The sequence below is a fragment of the Tamandua tetradactyla genome, chromosome 21 (genome assembly GCF_023851605.1).
Source record: "Tamandua tetradactyla isolate mTamTet1 chromosome 21, mTamTet1.pri, whole genome shotgun sequence".
Taxonomy (NCBI): Eukaryota; Metazoa; Chordata; class Mammalia; order Pilosa; family Myrmecophagidae; genus Tamandua; species Tamandua tetradactyla.
Genome location: NC_135347.1, coordinates 21482671 through 21505167, shown reverse-complemented (window position 1 = coordinate 21505167; position 22497 = coordinate 21482671). Strand labels below are relative to the sequence as shown.

Genomic DNA, 22497 nt, shown 5'->3' with positions numbered 1-22497 from the left:
TCTATAGAAATGTCCAATCAAAGGCATCTGGGGAAAGATACCTTGGCTCAAGAGGGCCGATGAAGTTCAGGGTTTCTCTCTCATCTGGAAAGGCACATGGTGAATGCAGTCAGGGCCTCTCTCTGAGCTGGAAGGGCACATGGCAGACACGGCGTCATCTGCTAGCTTACTCTCCTGGCTTCTGGTTTCATGAAGCTCCCCGGGAGGCGTTTCCCTTCTTCATCTCCAAAGGTTGCTGGCTCGTGGACTCTCTGCATCTCATGGCTACATCGTTCTGCTCTCTCTGAATCTCTCATTCTCTAAAATATTTCCTCTTATAGGACTCCAGTAAACCAATCAAGACCCACCCAAATGGGTGGAGACATGTCATCCCCTAATCCAGTTTAACAACCATTCTTAACTAAATCACATCAACCAGGGAGATGATCTCATTACAGTTTCAAATATACAGTATTGAATAGGGATTATTCTACCTTTAAGAAATGGGATTTATATTAAAACATGGCTTTTCTTAGGGGGCATACTTCCTTTCAAACCAGCACAGGTCTACAATGACAAATGGCTTCCTGACCATGCTATTTATTGTAGCTATGTCTCTGTTGTAGGTTCCTCCTACCCACCTTAGTTTCCCTTGGTGGAAAAGGTTGTCTCAGACCTGGAGGGGAAAAGAATGCTTCTCTTGGCTGCTTGTTTTTGGTAGTGCTACCAGTATCCCTTGCCACTGGTGTCTCACTTGCCTGATATCAGAGGAATTCCCATTTGATCCAGGGAGAAATTATTTTCCTTTTCTTTTGTTGCTAAGTTGCAGGTTTGGAAAAGCTGGGTCCAGATGACTTTTTCTATTGCCCAGGGTCACAGTATACATCCTACCTTCATGTTCAGTCCTTAGGTCCCACAATTCGTTTTTTTTTTTTTCCCCATCTTATAGAGTTGTCCCTATCCGGTGTTTCTAGTTGTGCTTATTGGGTATGAGGAGGGTAGACTGGTCCATGTCCTCTTCTCTGAATTGACAGCTGTATGTTATTTCTTAATTCTATTTTCTAGGGCTTATGAACATGGACATGGAAAGACAGGGGGATTGGGTGGGACTGGCTGGCCTTTGGGGTTTCTGAGATTTTTCTCCCTCATATGAGATTCCATTAAATTTCTTGTATTCCTGAGTCAAGTTTCAGCCACCATTTCTTGAAGCTGAGGCTGTCCCCCTTTTTTGTTTTTACATTTTCTAAGATCTTGTCCTCACATAGAGGGGCCTCTTAGATTTTTCATGCTATTCCCTAAGTTTGGCTACTCACTCTCTGTCTGCTTCTTTTCCAGTTTTGGGATTTAGTTTGAGTTTTTAGGGTGTTGTTGACTCTTCTTCTTCAGACTATCTTCTGGGATTGTTGGGGTGATGTTGGACACCTGTCCATGCTTAAGTCTTTGCTTATCTTAAAATTGCTTTGTTTGCTCTTTTCGTTAGTTTTTTATGTTTGGAACTTCTAACATTCTCTTTTGTGATATCAAATTCATGAAAAGTTCCAATTTTATGGCTTTTTTTTCCCAATTGTTCACATCTCCCTTTGACATTTGACCTTGCGAAAATCTTCTTTTTCCTCTTGACATTTTTAACTCTGTAATAGTCTCTTCATCTCTTTGCTTACTTAATCTTTGGTTGGCCTTTCCTCCTCTCATTCTTTGATTGACAAGTTCTCATAACTTTTGTCCTTGACTCTGTTTCTCAGTCAACCTTCAATCTGTTGATTTCCTCAATCATCTTTAAGCAATTAACCCTCAAATTTGGATCTTCACCCTTAATATTTTAACTAAGGATTTATATCCAGTTGAAATGAATGCATTTTCATTAATGTAGCTCCATATTCTCATACTTCAATTTTTTTTGTTGTCATAATTCTTTCTTACTAAATTGTTAAAATTGTCATTGGATCTTTTCTCTTTTGTTTCCCAAATCCATTTATTAGGTCCAGGCTCTTCCATTCTAATTCTTACTGGCGTTGTTAATTCTACATCCTTATTTCTCTAGCTATTTTGCTATATTGACTTCTTAAACTTGCCTTTTTCTGTCTCATTTTCTCTTTTTTCTCTCTTCAGGATATTCTATATCAGCACAGAATCTGTCTGTATGTCTCTCTCTTTCTCTATTAAACCTTAATTTACATGTAGAAAAGTCTACACAATTCACAGTGCACAGCTTGATGAATTTTATAAACAGAATAGACTTGTGTAACTAGCACCCAAAAGATTGATCTTTTAAAAATATCACCTTCCTCATTTAGGTCTCTTGCCTTAAGGACCAATTAATGCAAGGAGTTTGAGCCTTACTAATTTCCTCAGCCAAGGCATATTTGGAGATAAATTCTCATGCCATCTCTCAACACTTGCCACATAAAGCTTGATTTTAGAAAGATTTCTTTGTTTACTATACCTTATTCACTTTTTTACACTATGCGGCTTCTGCTTTCTGAAATACATAGTCATTATTTAAGTCCTAGTTCCGATCTTGCCATTTCCAGGAAAATTTCCTACAGTGTTCTAGCACTTATTGAAATTGTCCTTCATCCAGGGCTGAAAGTCTCCCTGGTGATATGGGAGATGACTCCCAGGGATGAATCCAGACCTGACACTGTGGGATCAACAATTACATCCTGACCAAATGGGGGAAAAGAAGTGTAATTAATCAAGTATTAGTGGCAGAGAGAGTTCAAATAGATTCGAGAGGCTACTCTGAAGGTTGCTCTTATGCAAGCCTTCAGGTAGACCTTGCTACCTATCATAACTTGCCAACCCCCAACCAGGACCATTCCAGCCAATCCTAAAAAATACCTAGGGCAATTTATAAGATTCCACAAGGGTTCCAGGCACTAGAGTAACTTTCCAGAAACCTACAACCTCCAGATGGGTTCCTGGTCCAGATAAGTCCTGAAACCTAGCCCAGCCTCTCCAGAGCATCAGATGGTTCTATCTCCCTACCCCCTATTAGTGACAGACCCTTCCAATATCAAAAATTTAGAATTGCCATAGCTCAAACAACCCCAAAGAGAGGAATGGAAAGATCAAAGGTAATGGTGGAATTATACATAAAAGATAGAACTTAACAAATGAATATGAATGCTGAATCATTAAATTGATATCTCTTTTAGTCTCCAGTATTTTAGAGTAGCTAGAAGTAAAAACCTAAAATTGTGAAATTATAACCCATGTTGAAGTCTGAAATATGTTCTACAACTAATTGTGGTGCTGTGGTTGGAAATTTATAGCTTTTTTGTATATATGTTATTGTTCACAAAAAAGAAGGAAAAAAAAAGTTGATTGTGGTGATAAAAAAGTATTTAAGCCTGCTAGCCTCCTGTATCCTGGCAGCTAGAAGGAAAATTCTGAGAGGATTGTATGGTAGCCCATGACAAACTCTGGGATCTATCAAAGCACTCATTGAAGAGTGCTTTGAAAGCTATTGCTTTTTTATTTCTTTGCTCTGTATATATGTTATAATATATGATAAAAAAAGTTAAAAAAAAGTTGTCCTTCTCTCTTAAAAATTCTTTCTTTAATTTATTTTTTGAAGAGTTGATATTAGTACAACCACTTGGAACAAAATTCACATAATATACAACTATGTACAATGAAACGTCCCCTCCCACCCCTATGCACAGCCACTGTCAATTCTCCTGGAAATATTTTATTCACTAACAAGGAAATGAATATCTATTATTCCTCTGTCTTTTTACATAAAATGTTAGCATATTAAATACTACTTCTTGATAGTTCCATATTAATAAACAAGAAGTTTCCTTATTTTTTTATTAGGGCAGAATAATATTTCACTGCATCAGTATAACGTGATCAGGTCCACCACATATGGTTGTTAGGTTTGGGAACTGCACAAATTCACTTAGACTGGGATTTAAATGACACCTCTAAAACTACTCAGTAACAACCATATGCAGCAGCTGTGATTGTCACTTATTTAATCAGTTCCTACTGATGGATATTTTGGATATTCCAGTTGTATTTTGTTGTTATTATTTCAAACACTACTACAATGAAGTTTGTACATAGATCATTCTAGAATAATATCTGTAGGATATCTTTTTCTTAATTCTTTAAATATTTATAATTTCTACCAGTTCAAGAATTAGATATAGCCTGAATTTATTATGGCTTCATTTTACTCTTTGTCATTCCATAAAGAGAGGTACTGTATTATTTTACTTCTGTTCTGATTTAGAATACTGGTAGTGTTTTGCACTGATAATGCTCGTATTCTGTTTCTCTGTTAATTCTTCTTAGCTTTCATAATCCTTTTGAGATTTCTGATAGTGTGAGAAAAAAATATTGATGGTTGGAGCTAGGTGTATTTAGAAGCAGAAGCAATATTTATCTAAAATTTCACAATAAAATGAACCATTCTAAGATATAATAAAATAATTTTAAAAATTAAAATAGCTCCCGTTTTTGGCCTCCGAAAATATTCCTTATTCTTCCATTTGATATGAGATATAGCATATCTCCATGAAGATTTAGTTGAGCTGCAGACAAAATAAAAGAAAATGTTCATTATAAACTTCTGTTTCCTGCAAAGATACAGCATGTCAAAGGATTTTTAAAAAAATGTAACTAGAAACAAAAAGTTTATGTCTTTCTTTTTTCTCAGTGGACCTGAAAGATTTATCAACCAAAATATTAGGACACTGGAGAACAAAATAAATTCTACTGTAGTTTTCAGTATATATAGCAAACAAGCAGGATATTTTGGGAGAAATTTCTGATAACTGACTTTCACATGATCATAAATTATGCACTAGTGATTTTTAAAGCAGCTTTATTGAGCTATAATTCCCATACCAAGAATTCACCCCTTTAAAGTGTACGATTCAGTGGTTTTTAATACATTCATAAAGCTACTCAACTATTACCACAGTCAATTTTAGAACATTTTCATCACCCCAAAAAGGAATCCCATACCTGTTAGCGGTTACTCCCCATTTTCCCACAACTCCTCCAACCCCAGGCAACCACCAAACTACTTTCTGTTTCTATGGTTTTGCCTATTGTGGATGTTGTGTATAAAGAGAATTATGTGATAGGTGGCCTTTGTGATTGACTTCTTTCACTTAACTTAGTGTTTTCCAGGATCATCCATTTGTGGCTTGTATCATTATTTTACTTCTTCATATTGTTGAATAATGTTCCATTGTATGGAAGAATCACATTTTATTCATCTATTCATCAAATGATAGGTTTATACGTTATGTCTACATCATGTCTATCATGAGTAATGCTGCCACAAACTTTCATATGCATGTTTTGTGTAGACATATGTTTTCATTTCTCTTGGATATATACTATGAGTGGAATCTCTGGGTCTTACTGTGACTTTATGTTCAACCTTTTGAAATCCTATCAAGCTGTTTTCCAAAGTGGTGTACTATTTTACTTTCCCACCAGCAATATATGAAGGTTTCAGTTTCCCTATGTCTCATTCAACATTTGTTGGTAACTGTCTTTTTGATTGTAGGCATCCTGCTCAGTGTGAAGTAGTATCTCATTGTGGTTTGATTTACATCTTCCTTATGGTCAATGACATTGAGCATCTTTTCATGTGTTTATTGGCTATTTGTAAATATTCTTTGAAGAGCTGTCTGTTTAGACCCTTGCTCATTTTTAAATTGACTTGTCTTTTTATTATTGAGTTATATATCATTAAATATTCCAGATAGAAGTTTCTTATCAGATATTGGTTGTAGTACCTTATGTGGGTTGTATTTTTACTTTCTTGATGGTATGCCTTGAAACACAGAAGTTTTAATTTTGATGAAGTTCAATTTATGTGTTTTTTATTTTGTCCCTTGTGCTTTTGGTGTTATATTTAAGAAGCCATTGCCTAAGCCAAGGTCATCAAGAAAACTCTCTCTGAGAGTTTTATAGTTTTAGTTCTGTGATCCAATTTGAGTTAATTTTTGCATATGGTCTAAGGAAGGGATCTAGCTTCATTCTTTTGCATGTGGAAATCCAGTTGTACAAACACCACTCTTTTTTTTTTTTTTTTTTTTTTATTAAGGGAGGAAGGGAAGGAAAGACAGAGAGAAGGAAGGAAGGATGGAAGGAAGGAAGGGAGGAAGAAAGGGAAACATCTTTAAACATTTTCTTGTTTTATTATATTTTGTTTGTTTGTTTGTTTTTTACATGGGCTGGGGCCGGGAATCGAACCGGGGTCCTCCGGCATAGCAGGCAAGCACTCTTGCCCGCTGAGCCACCGCGGCCCGCCCAAACACCACTCTTGAAAAGACTATTCTATTCCCAATGGATAGATTTGGCGCTTTTGTAAAAAATCATTTGATCAAAAATATGAGGATTTATTTCTTGGACCTTTATTCTATCCCATTGAACTATATGTCTATTCTTATACCTGCACCACATTATCTTGATTACTTTTGTAGTAAGTTTTAAAATTGGGAAGTGTGAGTTTTTCAACTTTGTAATTCTTTTCAAGATTGTTTTGACAATCTGGGTCCCTTTCATTTCCCAATAAATTTTAGGATCAGTTTATCAATTTCTGCAAAAAAAAAAAAATAGTCAGCTGAGATGTTAATAGGGATTGTGTAAAATCTGTAGATCAAATTGGAGAGTATTGCTTTCTTAATGATGTTAAGTCTCTCAATCTATGAACATGAGGTGACTTTCCATTTATTTAAGTCTCTTTCAACAACGTTTTATAGTTTTCAGAATATAGGTTTTGCATACATTTTGTTAAGTTTCTTTTGTGATATTTTATTATTTTTGATGCTGTCCTAAATTGAATTATTTAAATTACATTTCCACATTGATCATTGCTAGTTTATAGAAACACCATTGTTTTTTGGGTACATGGTCTGGGAATCAAACCCGGGTCTCCTGCATGGAAGGTGAGCATTCTACCACTGAACCACCCATGCACCTTATCATTGATTTTTGTATATTGTTCTTCTACCTTTCAATCTTGTTAAACTCATTTATTAATTCTAATACATTTTGTTGCATTCCTTAGGGTTTTCTGTATAGAAGATTGTGTCATCTGCAAATAGAACTAGTTTTACTTCTTCCTTAACAACTGTATGCCTTTTATATCATTTATTCCATTATACTAGCTAGTGCCTTCAGTTTAATCTGAATACAAGTAGTAAGAACAGACCTCCTCCTCTTGTTCCTGATCTTAGGGGGAAGGCAGTTGGAGTGATTTTTTTTTTCCCAGAAAAAGAATTGGCCATAACTCTGCCTTGAAGACCAATTTCTTTTTGATTTAAGATATTTTTCTTCTCTTTACATATACAGATATGTGCTGATTAGAAGGCTCATTTGTGCATTGTGGAGGATAAGACAAGTGCCTTACAAAAATGGGGTTTGGGAGTGACCTGAAGAATTCACATGAAGCTGTGTTAAAATTGCAAGACTGGGAATTACGGTTACTGGAAACAGTGAAGAAATTTATGGCCCTGAGAATAAAAAGTGATAAAGAATATGCATCTACTTTACAGAACCTTTGTAATCAAGTTGATAAGGAAAGTACTATTCAAATGAATTATGTCAGCAATGTATCCAAGGTAAGGAGAATAATTTCATTTGTTGAATATAGTGTCATAATTGTGCTCAAAGCAAATAAATCACACTATTGAATGAATGTACTCAAGTAAGCATTCTAAGGCAGTAGTTCCAAAGTCTTTGTCATAATTAGAATCTCATGGTGATACTTTAAAAAATTACACAGTTTAGGTCCCTGCCTCCTGAGATTCTGAATCATTATGTCTGTTGAGGGATTTTGAACTCTTTTAAAGGCTGTCCAGATTATTCTAATGATGGCCATGTTTGGGAACCATTGTTACAGATTTTGTTTGCTTATATTACTCAACCTGGTTTGGTCCCTTGAGTCCTCTGGTCTCTTTGTTTGACCCAAACCTTCATTTCAACTCACTTCCTGGAATCCTTCTGTGAATCATTAATGTAGTGAATCATTTGGAATATTTTAACATGTTGCTTTTCTTTGCTATCATTTCATTACTAAAATACTAGTGTATTGAATTAGTCACATTCAAAAATCAATTGGATAAGCATTATGGTTTTTTTAACTGCAAGATTATTCTGTCATATAAACATAGAGGGCCAAAACTGCACTGTTAAATTGTTCTTTTAAGGCATTAAAGATGAAATACTAAAACACCTTAACAGTAGTTGGGTTTTGCTCTATTTCCATTGCCTTTTTATATATTCCAATTCACTATATTTATTCAAAGTTTGAAAAGATTTACCTGTTTTCACTTTGAAAATTTTAAAGTATTAGAATTTTTCTTTTACTTATGGTTCTTAATACTTGAGTGAATTGTAGAGGGACATTTTTTTCCATGGAGAATGTGAGTATATGGTATGTATGTTTGATCAGGTAAGGCTCTGTAATATTTTGTTGAGAACCTCTTAATGTCAACGTCTTTACATTTAACTTCCTTTTCTTGGGCCACTCAGGTTTCCCAAAGATGAATTTTGTAGTCTGGTCTGTGGGTGGTGTTGCCAAATTAAGTACATAAAATATGATATTCAGTTAAATTTGAATTTCAGATAGACAACAAATGTTTTTAATACAAGCATGTTCTTTACAATATTCGGGATATAATTATGTTAAAAATTATTTGTTGTTTATGTGAGATTCAAATTTAACTGGGCATTCTGTATTTTATCTGGCATCTCTATCACTGTGTAATAAGCCTGCTGGTATGTAATGGGGATAGATAGGGAAAGTAGACTGGGTGTTTAAGTGGTCATATCAGTCATCTTGTTTTTTATGAGCTACGTGGTGTTCCTAAATTCAAAGTGCTGAAATAATGAAGAGAAACATGAGAGTATTTGGAATGCATTTAGGAGATAGGAAAAAATGATTAGGATTGGGAGGGAGTGGCTTAAGCGGTTAGTGTTGCCTTCAAAAGGAGATGTTAAGAGATAACAGTTGAACAGTGGTTGGTAATCCAAAGGAAAACAAGGAATGTGTTAGGTTACATACTTTACCTATAGTTATGAAATTATCAAGTTTTCTTTAAAGAATTATGCTTTTCGTGTTATATCAAAAATCTTTCCCTGACCCAGAGTCACAAAGAATTTAAAATTTTACATTTAGATCTATAATCCATTTTTAGTTAGTTTTTGTATATTGGGCAAGGTATGCATTGAAATTTATTTATTTATTTTTGCATATGGATGTCCATTTATTGCAACACCATTTGTTGAAAAGAACATGCTTTCTTCACTGAGTTGCTTTTGCATCTTTGTTGAAAATCAATTGACCATAATTTTTGGACTCTTTATTCTGTTCCATTCACATATATATCATGGCACATTGTTGCATTGTAATAATCTCAAAATCAGGTAGTATAATTTCTCCAACTTTTTTCCCCAAATTGCTTTGGCTACTTTAAGTCCTATGTATTTCCATATGAATTTTACAATCAGCTTGTCAATTTCTAAAAAAACAGACTGCTGGGTTTCAATTTGGGAAAAATGTGCATCTTAGCAGTATTGAATCTTCCAATCCATAGATAAATTATACCTTCTTTAATTTTTCTGAGCGATGTTTGTAGTTTTTACTCTACAGGTCCTTTAGATTTACCTGTGAGTATTTCATAATTTAAAAAAAAATTTTTTTATTGTGAAAAATAGCATATATATAAAAAAGTAATAAATTTAAAAGTATATATGCTGGTTTGAAAGGATGTATATACCCTAGAAAAGCCATGTTTTAATCCTAATCCCATTTTGTAAAGGCAACTGTTTCTTCTAATCCCTATTCAGTACTGTATATTTGAAACTGTAATTAGATCATCGCTCTGGAGATGTGATCTTTAGTGATCAAGAGTGGTTGTTAAAATGGATTAGGTGAAGACATGTCTCCACCCATTTGGGTGGGTCTTGATTAGTTTACTGGAATCCTATAAAAGAGGAAACATTCTGGAGAAAGAGATTCTGAGAGAGCAGAATGACACAGCCACAAGAAGCAGTGTCCACCAGCCAGAGACCTTTGGAGATGAAGAAGGAAAATGCCTCCTGGGGAGCTTCATGAAACAGGAAGCCAGGAGAGAAAGCTAGCAGATGATGCCATGTTCACCATTTACCCTTCCAGCTGAGAGAGAAACCCTGATCCTGTTTGCCACGTGCCTTCTCATTTGAGAGAGAAACCCTGAACTTCATCAGTCTTCTTGAACCAAGATATCTTTCTTTGGATGCCTTTGATTGGGCATTTCTCTAGACTTACTTTAATTGGGACATTATCTCTGCCTTAGAACTGTAAACTAGCAACTTATTAAATTCCCCTTTTTAAAAGCCATTCCATTTCTGGTATATTGCATTCTGGCAGCTAGCAAACTAGAACAGTATGCCACAACAATTAGTTATAGGATAGATTTCAGAGTTTGGTATGGGTTACATTCCCACAATTTTAGGTGTTTCCTTCTAGCTGCTCCAAGACACTGAAGGCTAAAGGAAATATGGATATAATGATTCAGCAGTCATACTCATTTGTTAAATACTATCTTCTCTGTTATAACTCCACATTCTCCTTTGATTTTTCTCCCAATCTTTAGGGGTATATGCCCATTCTAAATTTTTCATGTTGGAAAGAGCTGTAATTAATATGGGATAGGGGGATGGAGCTAATTATTACATTCTGGAGAGGCTGACCCTTCTGAGTTTCAGGACTTATCTGTCCTAGAAACCAGAAACCCATCTGGAGGTTATAGGTTTCTGGAAAGTAATCATAGTGCATGTAACCTTAGTAGAATCTCAGATAGAGCCCTAGGTGTTCTTTAGGGTTAGCAGGAATGGCTTTGGTTGGTGTTTGGGAAATCATGGTGTATTAGTTTGTTAGCTTCTAGAATGTGATATACCAGAACTGGAACAAGCTTTTATAAATGGGAAATTTAATAAATTACAAGTTTACAGTTCTAAGACAATGAAAATGCTCAAATTAAGGTACCAACAAGAGGTTACAAGGTCCGTGGATTAGGAATACCTTTGCTAGCTGGGTAGTCATGTGGCTGGTATCCACCTCTCCAGGTTCTGGCTTGCTTAACATCTCATGGCAATGTCTGCTGGGCTCCAAGCATCTCCAGATATCCATGTCTCTGATCTCCACATGTCCATATCTGTGTCACCTCTGCTGTGAAGTTTCTGTCAGCTCTGAGGCATTTGTCATTTCTCTCATTTCTCTAGGTTCTGTAGTATCTTTCTTCAAAATATTTCCTCTTTTAAAGAATAATCAAGACCCACCTGGAATGCATGGAGTCATATCTCCATCTAATCAAAGTTAATACTCACAATTGGGTGTGTCACAGTTCCTTGGAGAAAATCTAATCAAAAGAGTCCAACCTATAGTATTGAATCGGGATTAAAAGAAATGGTTGCTACCACAAAACTGGATAAGGATTAAAACATGGCTTTTCTGGGGTACATGATATATTCAAACTAGCATACATGGTGAATAGCAGTATCTAGCTGAAGCTTGCTTAAGAGTAACCTCCAGAATAGCCTCTCAACTCTATTTGAACTCTCTCAGTCACTGATACCTTTTCTTACCATTCTTTTCCCCCTTTTTGGTTAGGAAGGCATTGTTGATCCCACGGTGCCAAGACCAGGCTCATCCCTGGAAATCAAATCCCATGTTGTTAGGGGGACTTTCACTCAATTTCATAGTTTTTGATGGTTTTATTAATAGCATTTTTCTTAATTTTCAGTTTAAGATTTTCATTGCTATTATGTAGAAATGCAATTGATTTTTTAATATTGATTTTGTAACCTAAAATTTGCCTAAACTCACTTGTGAGTAGCTTTTGTTTTTATAGATTCCATCAAATTTTCTATACAGACAATCTTCAAATAAAGAAAATTTTACTTCTTCTTTTCAAATATGGATACCTTTTATTTACTTATTTTTTGCCTTTTTACGCTTGCTAGAACCTCCAGCCTGAAGTGAATAAAAGTATTGACAGCAGATATCACTGTCTTGTTCCTGATCTCTGGGGGAAAATAATTTGGTCTTTCACTATTTAGTTTGGACAGAGTTATTAACATGGTGCATTGGGGGAATCTATACTCAGGCACAACAGAAATTTTCAGTAAGTAAAAATTATTATTTATACAACACAAAATTTCCAAAAAAAGCATCAGAAGAGGTTCATTCTGTTTGATCCCCTGTGGAGGTGAACTGCTTGCATCAGGGTTGGTGGATGATGGCACTGCATACCCATTTCATATTGGAGATGAGGGACTCAGTGTTGCCCCTGTGTCGGTTTTTATAGACCCCCAGACAAAGGGACTTATCACTGAGTAAAAAGCATTCATCAAGCAACCTTGTGCAGAGTTCCCACCCTGGCAAGCAGCAAGGCTGCTTGTTCTCAGTTTTGGGTTCAAGCTGTGGCTAGGCTGTTCCATTTTGGGTAGCTTGTTTTCTTAGGGTTGAGATCTAAAGTCATCACTGGCTGCTTGAGGTTTCTTGTGAAATGGAAATAAACTGAACACCTGCACACAAGTAAGCAAGAGAGGAAAGGTGGCATAGGGTGGGATGGGTGGAGGGGTAGACGAGTATTGGGAGATGACTGCTGTACTTAGCATTCTGTGACTTAGCATTAAGTAAGATATTAGGTGTAGGTTTTTGTAGATGCTTTATCTGAACTTGTAGAAATTCCTTTGTGTGCTACTTAGAGAAATTTTATGAATTGATGTTGTGTTTTGTTAAGTAATTGTTCTTTCTGCTGAGATGATTGTATTATTTATTTGCAGCTTGATAATGTTAATTTTTATGAATTGATTTGCATTCCTGGGGTAAATTCCTCTTGATCTTGATTTATTCTTATTCTTTGCTATTGCTGAATTTGATATGCTACATTTTTTTTTTAAGTATTTTTCCATACATGTTTCTGAGTGCTAGTGGTCTGTGGTTTTCTTTCCTTATGAAGTTATCTGTTTTTGGTATCAGGGAATTGCTGGCCTCATAGACGCTATTGTGTTTTGTTTTCTATTATATTGATTTCTTATCAGAAATCTATTGATTCTTTTTTTTCACTGAACTTGGGTTTCATTTTCTCCTTTTTTCTGTAGTTTGTTAGGGTGGAAGCTGAGGTAATTGATTTGAGGCCCTTTGTTGTTTGTAGTGCAAATATATTGCATTCTAAATTTTTTTTGAGTACTGTTTTAGAAATTTGGACATTTATTTTCATTTTCATTCAGTTTAAAACACATAGTAATTTCCTCTTTGAGCCATGTGTTCTTTCAGAGTGTATCATTCAATTTCTAAATATTTGGGGTTTTCCCAGAGATATTTTTGTTATTGCTATCTAATTTAGTTCTACTGTTTTCCAAGAACATATGCTATATTAAGACTTCATGCTCTTCAAATTTATGGATACTTGTTTTATGGCCCCAAATATGGTCTGTCTTGGTAAGCATTTCATGTGCACTTAATAAGAATTTGTATTTTGCTGATATTGATTGGAGTGATCTGTAAAGGACACTTAGGTCAAGATGGTTGATAGTAGTGTTCAAGTTTTTTATATCTTGTTTCTGCCTACCTATTCTATCAGTTATTGAGAGAAAGGTATGAGATCACTGATTATAATTCTGATTTGTCTATTTGTCCTTGCATTTTTGACAGCTGTTATTTCATGTATTTTGAATCTCTATTATAAAGTTCATAAATGTTTAGAATCTTTATGTCTTCTTGATGTATTAACTCATTTATTAGGTGAATGATGTCTAGAAGTTTTACGTTCTGCTTATGAATTGACCTTTTTATCATTATGAAATTACCTTCTTTATCCTTCGTAATATTCTTTGCTATGAAATATACTCTGTCTAATATTAATCTAGTCACTCCAGATTTATTTTGGTTAATGTTAGCATGATATGGTCTTTCAATTTATTTTGTTGGAATACTTAAAGTAGGTAGTATACAGTTGGATCTTGTATTTTATTGTCAACATTAAAGTTACAATCTCTGCCTTTAATTGGTTTATTTGGACTCTTTTCATTGAATGTAATTATTGCTATGGCTAGCTTTAAATCTGTTATCTTATTATTTGTTTTCTTATTGTCCTATTGCTCTTTTTTTTGCCTCATTTTCCTTTCTTTTGGATTAATTTTTTTTTTTATGACTCCAGTTTTACTTCCTTTGTTAGGTTATTACCTCTAAGTGTTTAGTGTGTTATTTTAGAGGTTGCTTTAAGATTTATAGTATATGTCTCTAATTCATTGCAAATCTATATTTTAGTGATATGCAGAGCTGTATCTATAGTAATTTCCTTGCAACAGAAAACTTCTGTTTATCCCTAACTGGTCTTTGCACTATTTTTGTTATGCATTTTAAGTTTATATATGTTGTAATCCCCAAAATATATTGTTGATATTAGTGCTTTAAATAATCAATTATCTTTTGAAGAATTTAAGTAACAGGACTTAATTCTTTATATTTACCCCATTGAATTACAATTTATGGTACTCTTTTTTTTCCAGGTTTCCATCACATAATTTTTCTTTTGCTTGAAGAACTTCCTTTAACATTTCTTATAGATCCTGTCTGCTTATTGTATGCCTTGGTGTGCTTTTATTTATGTTGCTTTTACTAGGTGTTTATTGACCTTCGTAAATTTGTGGGCTTATATTTTCATCAGATCTGGAAAACTTTCAGCAATTATTTCTTCAACTCCTCCCCTCCCCTCCCCTCTTATTTATTTCTGGTACTGTTTATTTTTGGTCTGAGCGCATGCATATTTGCCTGCTTGAAATGGTCCACAGTGTAATGGTGCTCTGTTTATTTTTCTGTTTTTCTTCTCTCATATTTAAATGTGGTTAGTGTCTAATGCTAAGTCTTTCAGTTTGCTCTGTTTTTTATGCAGTCTCTAATCTGATATTAATCTCATTCAGTATATTTTTCATCTCAGACATTTTTCACTTCCAGTGCCCTTTAATAACCCTATTGATGAGGTTACTTAATTCTCTCCCTGATGCCTCTTCTTTTCATTTCCTGTTCTGTAAAAATTTAAATTGAAATTATGTATGTATGCTATTTCTTCATCTTCCTGTACTTGCCAAAACCCAACTCCTCCCATTTACACCATTCCTGAACTTTAGGTTGGAGTGGAAGAATTGGAAAGACTTAAACAGAAACTGAATAGTTGGGTGCATTTTCACATTATAATTAATAAGTCATAAATAAATGAATCATCACTAGTAACTTGATTTGTATCTTTTTTTATCTTCCATGTCTCTACTTAATATGTTTGTTCTTTCTTCTTGTTTTTGAATATATGGACTATAGCTGTAGTAACTTTTATTGTCCCTATCTTATATCATCTGTGTTACTTCTGAGTCAGTTTTTTTTTTTTTTTTTTTTTGCCTGGGCAGGCACTGGCAATCAATCCTGGGTCTCCGGGATGGCAGGTGAGAACTCTGCCTGCTGAAACACCGTGGCCTGCCCCTGAATCAGTTTTGATTGATTAACTTTTCTTCCAGCTTTGTGCCTGGAAACCGTTTATTTGATTCCAGACATTATGAATTTTATTAGTTATGTACTAATATATTTTTATTAGTAAAATTCCTTTAAATATTCCTAAGTTTTGATTGGGATGTGGTTAAATTACTTGGAGACAGTTTGATCCTTTTGGGTCTTGTTTTTATATTTGCTAGGTTGGACCAAAGCTATGTGTAGTTTAGAGTTAATTTCAGTACTGAGGTAAAATCATTCTCAGTACTGAAATGTATGCCTCCAATGCTATAAGGTTTTATATTCCATCCTGATAAAAAAATATGATCCATCTGTGTGCTGTTTACAAGGAACATACATGCTTTACATCCAAAGATACAAATAGTTTGAAAGCTAAAGGATGGAAGGAGGTATTCAGAGAAGCAGTAAGCAAAATAAAGCTGGGGTAGCTATACTAATATCAAAATAGACATTAAATGCAAAAATGTTGCAAGAGACAAAGAAGGAAATTATGTATTAATAAAATGGGCAAATCACCAAGAAGAAATAACAATAATAAATATCCGTTCATCTAACCAAGGTGCCCAAGAGTACATGAGGCAAACACTGGCAAAACTGAAGGGAGTAATTGACTTCTCTACAATAATAGTGGGAGACTTCAACATACCCTATCATCATAGAGATAGAACATCTACACAGAGGATCAATGAGAAAACAAATTAAATAATATGATAAATGAACGAAATTTAACGGACATATGCAGAAAATTGCATCCCCAAACAGCAAGATATACATTTTTCTCAAGTGCTTATGGAACATTCTCCAGGATAGACTACCTGCTGGGGCACAAAACAGATCTCAATAAATTTAAAGAGATTGAAATTAATCAAAGCACTTTCTCTGATCATAACGGAATGAAGCTGGAAATCACTAACAGCTGGGGAATTGGAAAATTCACATATGTGGAGGTTAAAACAACATGCTTTTAAACAATGAGTGGGTCAAAGAGGAAATTGCAAAAGAAATCCATAAATATCTTGGGATAAATGAATATGAGAAAATACGCCAAATCAAAACTTATGGGATACAGCAAGAGCAATGCTGGGAGGGATATTTATAGCCCTAAAATGCCTATATTGAAAAAGAGGAAGGAGCTAAAATAGAAAACCTGACTGAATACCTTGAGAAACTAGAGAAAGAACAGTAAACTAATCCCAAAGCAAGCAGAAGGGAAGAAATAACAAATATTGCAACAGAAATCAATGAAGTTGAGAACAGAAAAACAATAGAATCAATAGAACTGAAAGTTGGTGTTTTGAGACGATCAGAAAAATTGACAAACTCTTAGCTAGACTGACAAAGATAAAAAGAGAGAAATGCAAAGTGATAAAATCAGAAACAAGTTCGGTTCATTACCTCTGACCCTATGGAAATAAAAAACACATAAGAGGATGCTATGAACGACTGTATGCCAGTAAATTAGAGAACCTAGATGAAATGGACAAATTCATAGAAACATACAAATAACCTACACTGACTAGAAGAAAGTGAAGATCTCTGCAAACCAATTACATGTAACAAGATTGGATGGACATCAAAAACCTTCCAACAAAGAAAAGTCCAGGACCACATGGCATCAAAGGTGAATTCTGTCAAACATTCCACGATGAATGAAAAACAGTCCTGCTTTAACTCTTCCAAAAAGTTGAAGAGAAGGGAACGCTCCCCAACTCATTCTATAAGGCCAAGATTACCCTAACACCAAAGGCGATAAAGATACTCTAAGAAAAGAAAATTACAGACCAATGTCTCTAATGAATATAGATGTAAACATCCTTAACAAAATGCTTGCCAATCGAATACAGCAGTATGTTAAAAGAATCATGCACCATGAGCAAGTGGGTTTGATTCCAGGTGTGAAAGTGTGGTTCAACCCAAGACAATCAGTTGATATAATACAGCACATTAACACATAGGAAGGGAAAAAATGCATGATCATCTTGATTGATGCAGAACAGGTATTTGACAAAATCTAGCATCCTTTCTTCATAAAGCACTTAAAAAATAGGAATAGAAGGAAACTTCATCAATATATTAAGAGCATATGTGAAAAATCACAGCTAACTTTGTACTTAGTGGTGAAAGACTTTAAGCTTTCTCTCTAAGATGGTCAACAAGACAAGGATGTCCACTGTCACCTATTATTCAACATTGTGCTAGAAATTCTCACTAGAACAATTAGGCAAGAAAAAGAAATAAAAGACATCAGGGTCAGAAAGGAATGAAACTTCTGCTGTTTGCAGATGACAAGATCCTATATTTAGAAAGTCTGAAGACTCCATGACAGTTCTACTAGACCTAATAAATGAGTTCAGCACATTGGCAGGATACATGATCAACATGCAAAAATCAGTAATCTTTCTATGCACTAGTAATGGGCTATCTGAGGAGAAAGTCCAGAAAAAACTTCCATTTAAAATAGTAGCTAAAGGAAGCAAATAACTAGGAATAAATTTGAGCAAGGATGTAAAGCACCTTATACATGGAAAACTACAAAACTTTGCTAAAAGAAATGAAAGAGGACCTAAATAAATGGAAGGTCATTCTGCATTCTTGGATCGGAAAGCTAAATATTGTGAAGATGTCAGTTCTACCCAAACTGATCCACACATTCAATGCAATGCAAATCAAAATTCCAACAGCCTACTTTGGAGAAATGGAAAAGCCAATTATCAAATTTATTTTGAACAGTAAGGGTACTTGAATGGCTAAAAACATCTTGAAAAAGAACAAAATTGGAGGTCACATGAGTCTTGGCTTTAAAGAATATTACAAAGCTACAGTGGTCAAAACAGCATGATACTGTCATAAAGACAGACATTGATCAATGGAATTGAATTGAGATTTCAGATATATCCCCTCAGATCTTTGGTTACTTAATTTTGACAGGGTTTCCAAGTCCACTCAATTGGGACAAAAATTTTAACTCAAAATGATTTAAAAACCTAAATATAAGAGCCAGTACCAAGAAGCTGATAGAAAAAAAATGCAGGTCAGCATTATCAAGATCTATTGATAGGTCTTGATTTCTTAGACTTTATACCCAAAACACAAGTAATAAAAGAAAAAGAAATAGATAAATGGGCCCTCTTCAAATGGAACATTTTTGTGCTTCAAAGGACTTTGTCAAATAGTTGAAAAGGCAGTCTACTCAATGGGAGAAAATGTTTGGATTCACATACCTGATGAGGCTTTTATTTTCCTTTTTTGGGTGCATGGGCCAGGAATTGAACCCAAGTCTCCCACGTGACAGGTGAGCATTCTACCATGGAACCACCCGTACACCTCTGACAAGGTTTTGATATCCAGAATACATAAAGAAATCCACAACTCAGCAATAAAAAGACAAACAACCCAATTAAAAATGGTCAAAAGACATGAATAGACATTTTTCCAAAGAGGAAATACAAATGGCTAAAACGCCCATGAAAAGATGCTCAACTGCACTGGCTATTAGGGAAATGGAAATCAAATCACAATGAGATATCATTTCACACCTCTTAGAATGGCCACTATTAAAGAAAGAGGAAATTACAAATGTTGGAGAGGATGTGGAGAAATCAGAACATTTATTCATTGTTGGTGGGAATGTAAAATGGTACAGCAACTGTAGAAGATAGTTTGGCAGCTGCATAGGAAGCTAAGTATAGAGTTGCCATATGATCCAGCAATCCTCTTACAAGTCATTTATCTAGAAGTACTGAAGCAAGGACTCTAGCAGACATTTGAACGCCAATATGTGTAGCAGCATTATTCACAGTTGCAAAGGACAGAAATAGCTGGAGAGTCCATGAACAATGAATGGATAAACAAAATGTGTTATATGCATAGGATGGGATATTATTCAGCAGTAAGAGGGAATGAAGTCCTGAAGCACGTCATAACATGGATGAACCTTGAGGACATTTTGTTCAGTGAAATAAGCCAGAAACAAAAGGACAAATATTGTATGATCTCACTAGTATCACCTGATTACAAAAAGTAAATTCAGAGATTTATGGTCCAGAATATGGGTTACCAGGAGATAGAATAAAGGTAGAGAATGGAGAGCAGATGCTTAATGTGTACAGAAATTTTAACTAGGTTGACCTTCAATGTTTGGATATGGGCTGAGGTGATTATAGCACAATATGGTGAGTGTTATTAGCAACATGGTATTATGTGTGTGTGTGATTGTGGTTGAAAAGGGAAGTTTAGAATTATGTATGTCACTAGAAGGAACACTAGAGGATAAAACATGGGACTTTATAACGTGGTGAATCCTCTGGTGAATGATGACTGTGATTAATAGTACAAATATAAAAATGTTCTTTCATGAATGAGAACAAATGTATATCACTATTACAAGGAGTTAATGATGTAGTGGTATATGTAAAAAATGTACCTGTTGTAAACTACAGACTATTGTTAGCAGTAGGATTTTAATACTCTTTCATCAACAGTAAGAAATGTGCCACACCAAATGTAGGGGTGAGTAATAGGTAAGGAAGTTTGGGGAGTTTTTTTTTTTTTTTTTTTTTTTTTTTTAAGGAAAGACAGAGAGAAGGAAGGAAGGATAGAAGGAAGGAAGAAAGGGAAACATCTTTAAACATTTTCTTGTTTTATTGTATTTTGTTTTTCCGGTTTTTGTTACATGGGCTAGGGCCGGGAATCGAACCGAGGTCCTCCGGCATAGCAGGCAAGCACTTTGCCCGCTGAGCCACCGCGGCCCGCCCGGGGAGTTTTTTTTTTTTTTTAATAGAGTAATGAAAATATTCTAAAATTGACTGTGGTGTTAAGTGCACAACTATATGATAATACTGTGTCATAGTTTGAATACTTTGGATGAAGTATATGGTGTTTGAATATATCTCAATAAAATGCTAAAAAACATCTTATGAAAAAGTGTGGATTAGGTGATTTCTCTGGATTGCACAGAATAGTCCTGAAGTGCCAAGATTTTCTCCTTTTATTTTAATCTTTTTTCTTTTTTTGGAATCGAATATTGGTGACTGGAATGTAACCAGCTCTTTTTATTCATTTAATCTTCAAAAAAAAAATCAGCACTAGAAATAGTTCTGAATGAAATGTTGCATAAATTAGTTGCTTTTTTTTTCCCTTTCATATGACAGTCCTAACTTTCCCACTTTGAGGCAATTCTGCTACAGATTAGAGACAGATAGGAAGGAGAATCTGCAACACAGGATGTCAACTCATTTCTAGAATTCATATACATAATGTTCTGATGTATGTGACAGAGGTGTTTATTTCCATGCTAATACAAATTTTGATATGCGATTAAACTCAGAATCTTTATTGCCTGGAAATCATTGTTCCAGGTTCCCCAGATCAGGGCTGGCTTATACATATACAATATGTCTGTCATAAATTTTCTTAGAGATTTTAGCAATTCTCAACTCACAATAACTGAATCTTAATCTCAATTTTAACAGGAATCTGTGATTTCATGTGGTTCTACTAGTTGACATGATTAGAAATTGTTTTTCTTCATCTATCATGTACTTATTTCCTTGTTTTAGTTTGCTAAAGCTGCCAGAATACAATATACCAGAAATGGAATGGCTTTTAAAAGGTGTATTTATTATGTTGCAAGTTTATAGTTTAAGGCTATCAAAATGTCCAAACTGAGGTACCCAGAAAAAATTACCTGACTCAAGAAAGGGCTGATGACATTTGGAGCTTCTCTGCTGGTAGAGCACATGGCTGGCATCTTCTGGGGTCTTTGGTTTCTCATTTTAAAATGGCTTCCCCAGGGACAGTTTTCTTTCTGCATCACCAAATGTATCCCTCTGCATGGACTTTAAAGCTTTTTCCAAAATGGCTCCCTCTTAAAGCTTCTATTAAGGGAGCCACCTTGAATACTTGGAGACACAACTCCATGGAAATAACTTAATCAAAAAGATCCCATTCTACAATGTTGAATCAGGATTAAAGAACATGGTTTTCTGGGATACACAACTGTTTCAAACCCAGACAGCCCATTTAAAAAATGTTAAGTAATCTGTGCTAGTTAGTGTGTTAGTTACAAAGATAAATAGAACACATGAAGAGACCATGGCTGGTCTGTGCTATGGACCACAATATACTATTAGAGAGACCAAGTCTTTCTAATTTCCATATTTCTCAGGTGAAATAACAATTACATGTATACTTTTTATATCTTTCTCAGCATACTGGTTGCTGAAGGAACTCTATTGACAAAGGAAAATTAGTCTTTGAATTAATTCACTTCATTTTCTAATTAGTAATAATGTTTCCCCAAGAAAAATAAAGAAATGATGTTTCATAAAAAAGATATTAATCATATTATTTTGATTAATTAACAACTGACTGTACCAGTTTGAATCTATTATGTACCCCAGAAAAGCCGTGTTTTAATTCTGATCCAGTCTTGTGGGGGCAGCTGTTTCTTTTAATCCTGATTTAATACTTTAGGGTGAAACTTTTGACTAGATTATCTCCATGGAGACGTGACACCCAATTGTGCGTTTGACCTTTTGAGGAGCTGGAGATGTGACTCCACCCATTCAAGGTGGGTCTTTATGAGTTTACTAGAGTCCTTTAAAAAGGGAAACATTTTGGAGAAATGGCAGAGCCATGTAGACATTTGGGAATCAAGACAGAAATAGCCTGGGTGCTAAGCAAGGACTCACAGAAATAGCCAGAACTTGAAGAGAAGAAATCTCCAGCTCCATGCTAAGCTAAGCAGTGAAACTCAGCATTTTGTCTTAGAGCAGCTAAATGAATGCCCATAGACATTTAGAGAAGAAATTATTGGCATCAGAAACTGAAAGCAATGAACCTGGAACGAGGACCAGCAGATGCCAGCCACGTACCTTCCCAACTGACAGAAGTCTTCTGGATGACATCAGCCTTTCTTGAGTGAAGGTAACCTTTTGTTGGTGCCTGAATTTGGACACTTTCACTTCCTTAGAACTGTAAACCTGTAACTT

The 22497-nt window shown here is 34.9% G+C and overlaps 1 protein-coding gene across 1 annotated transcript in view; it reads left to right on the top strand.

Annotated features, from left to right (window-relative positions):
• Nucleotides 1–22497, top strand: part of FER (FER tyrosine kinase) — a 531690-nt gene that overhangs the window by 24426 nt on the left and 484767 nt on the right. The window contains exon 2 of the mRNA XM_077138656.1: nucleotides 7306–7574. Within this exon, the coding sequence (XP_076994771.1) occupies nucleotides 7368–7574 (207 nt within the window). The 5' untranslated portion in view covers nucleotides 7306–7367. The remainder of the gene's footprint in view (nucleotides 1–7305; nucleotides 7575–22497) is intronic.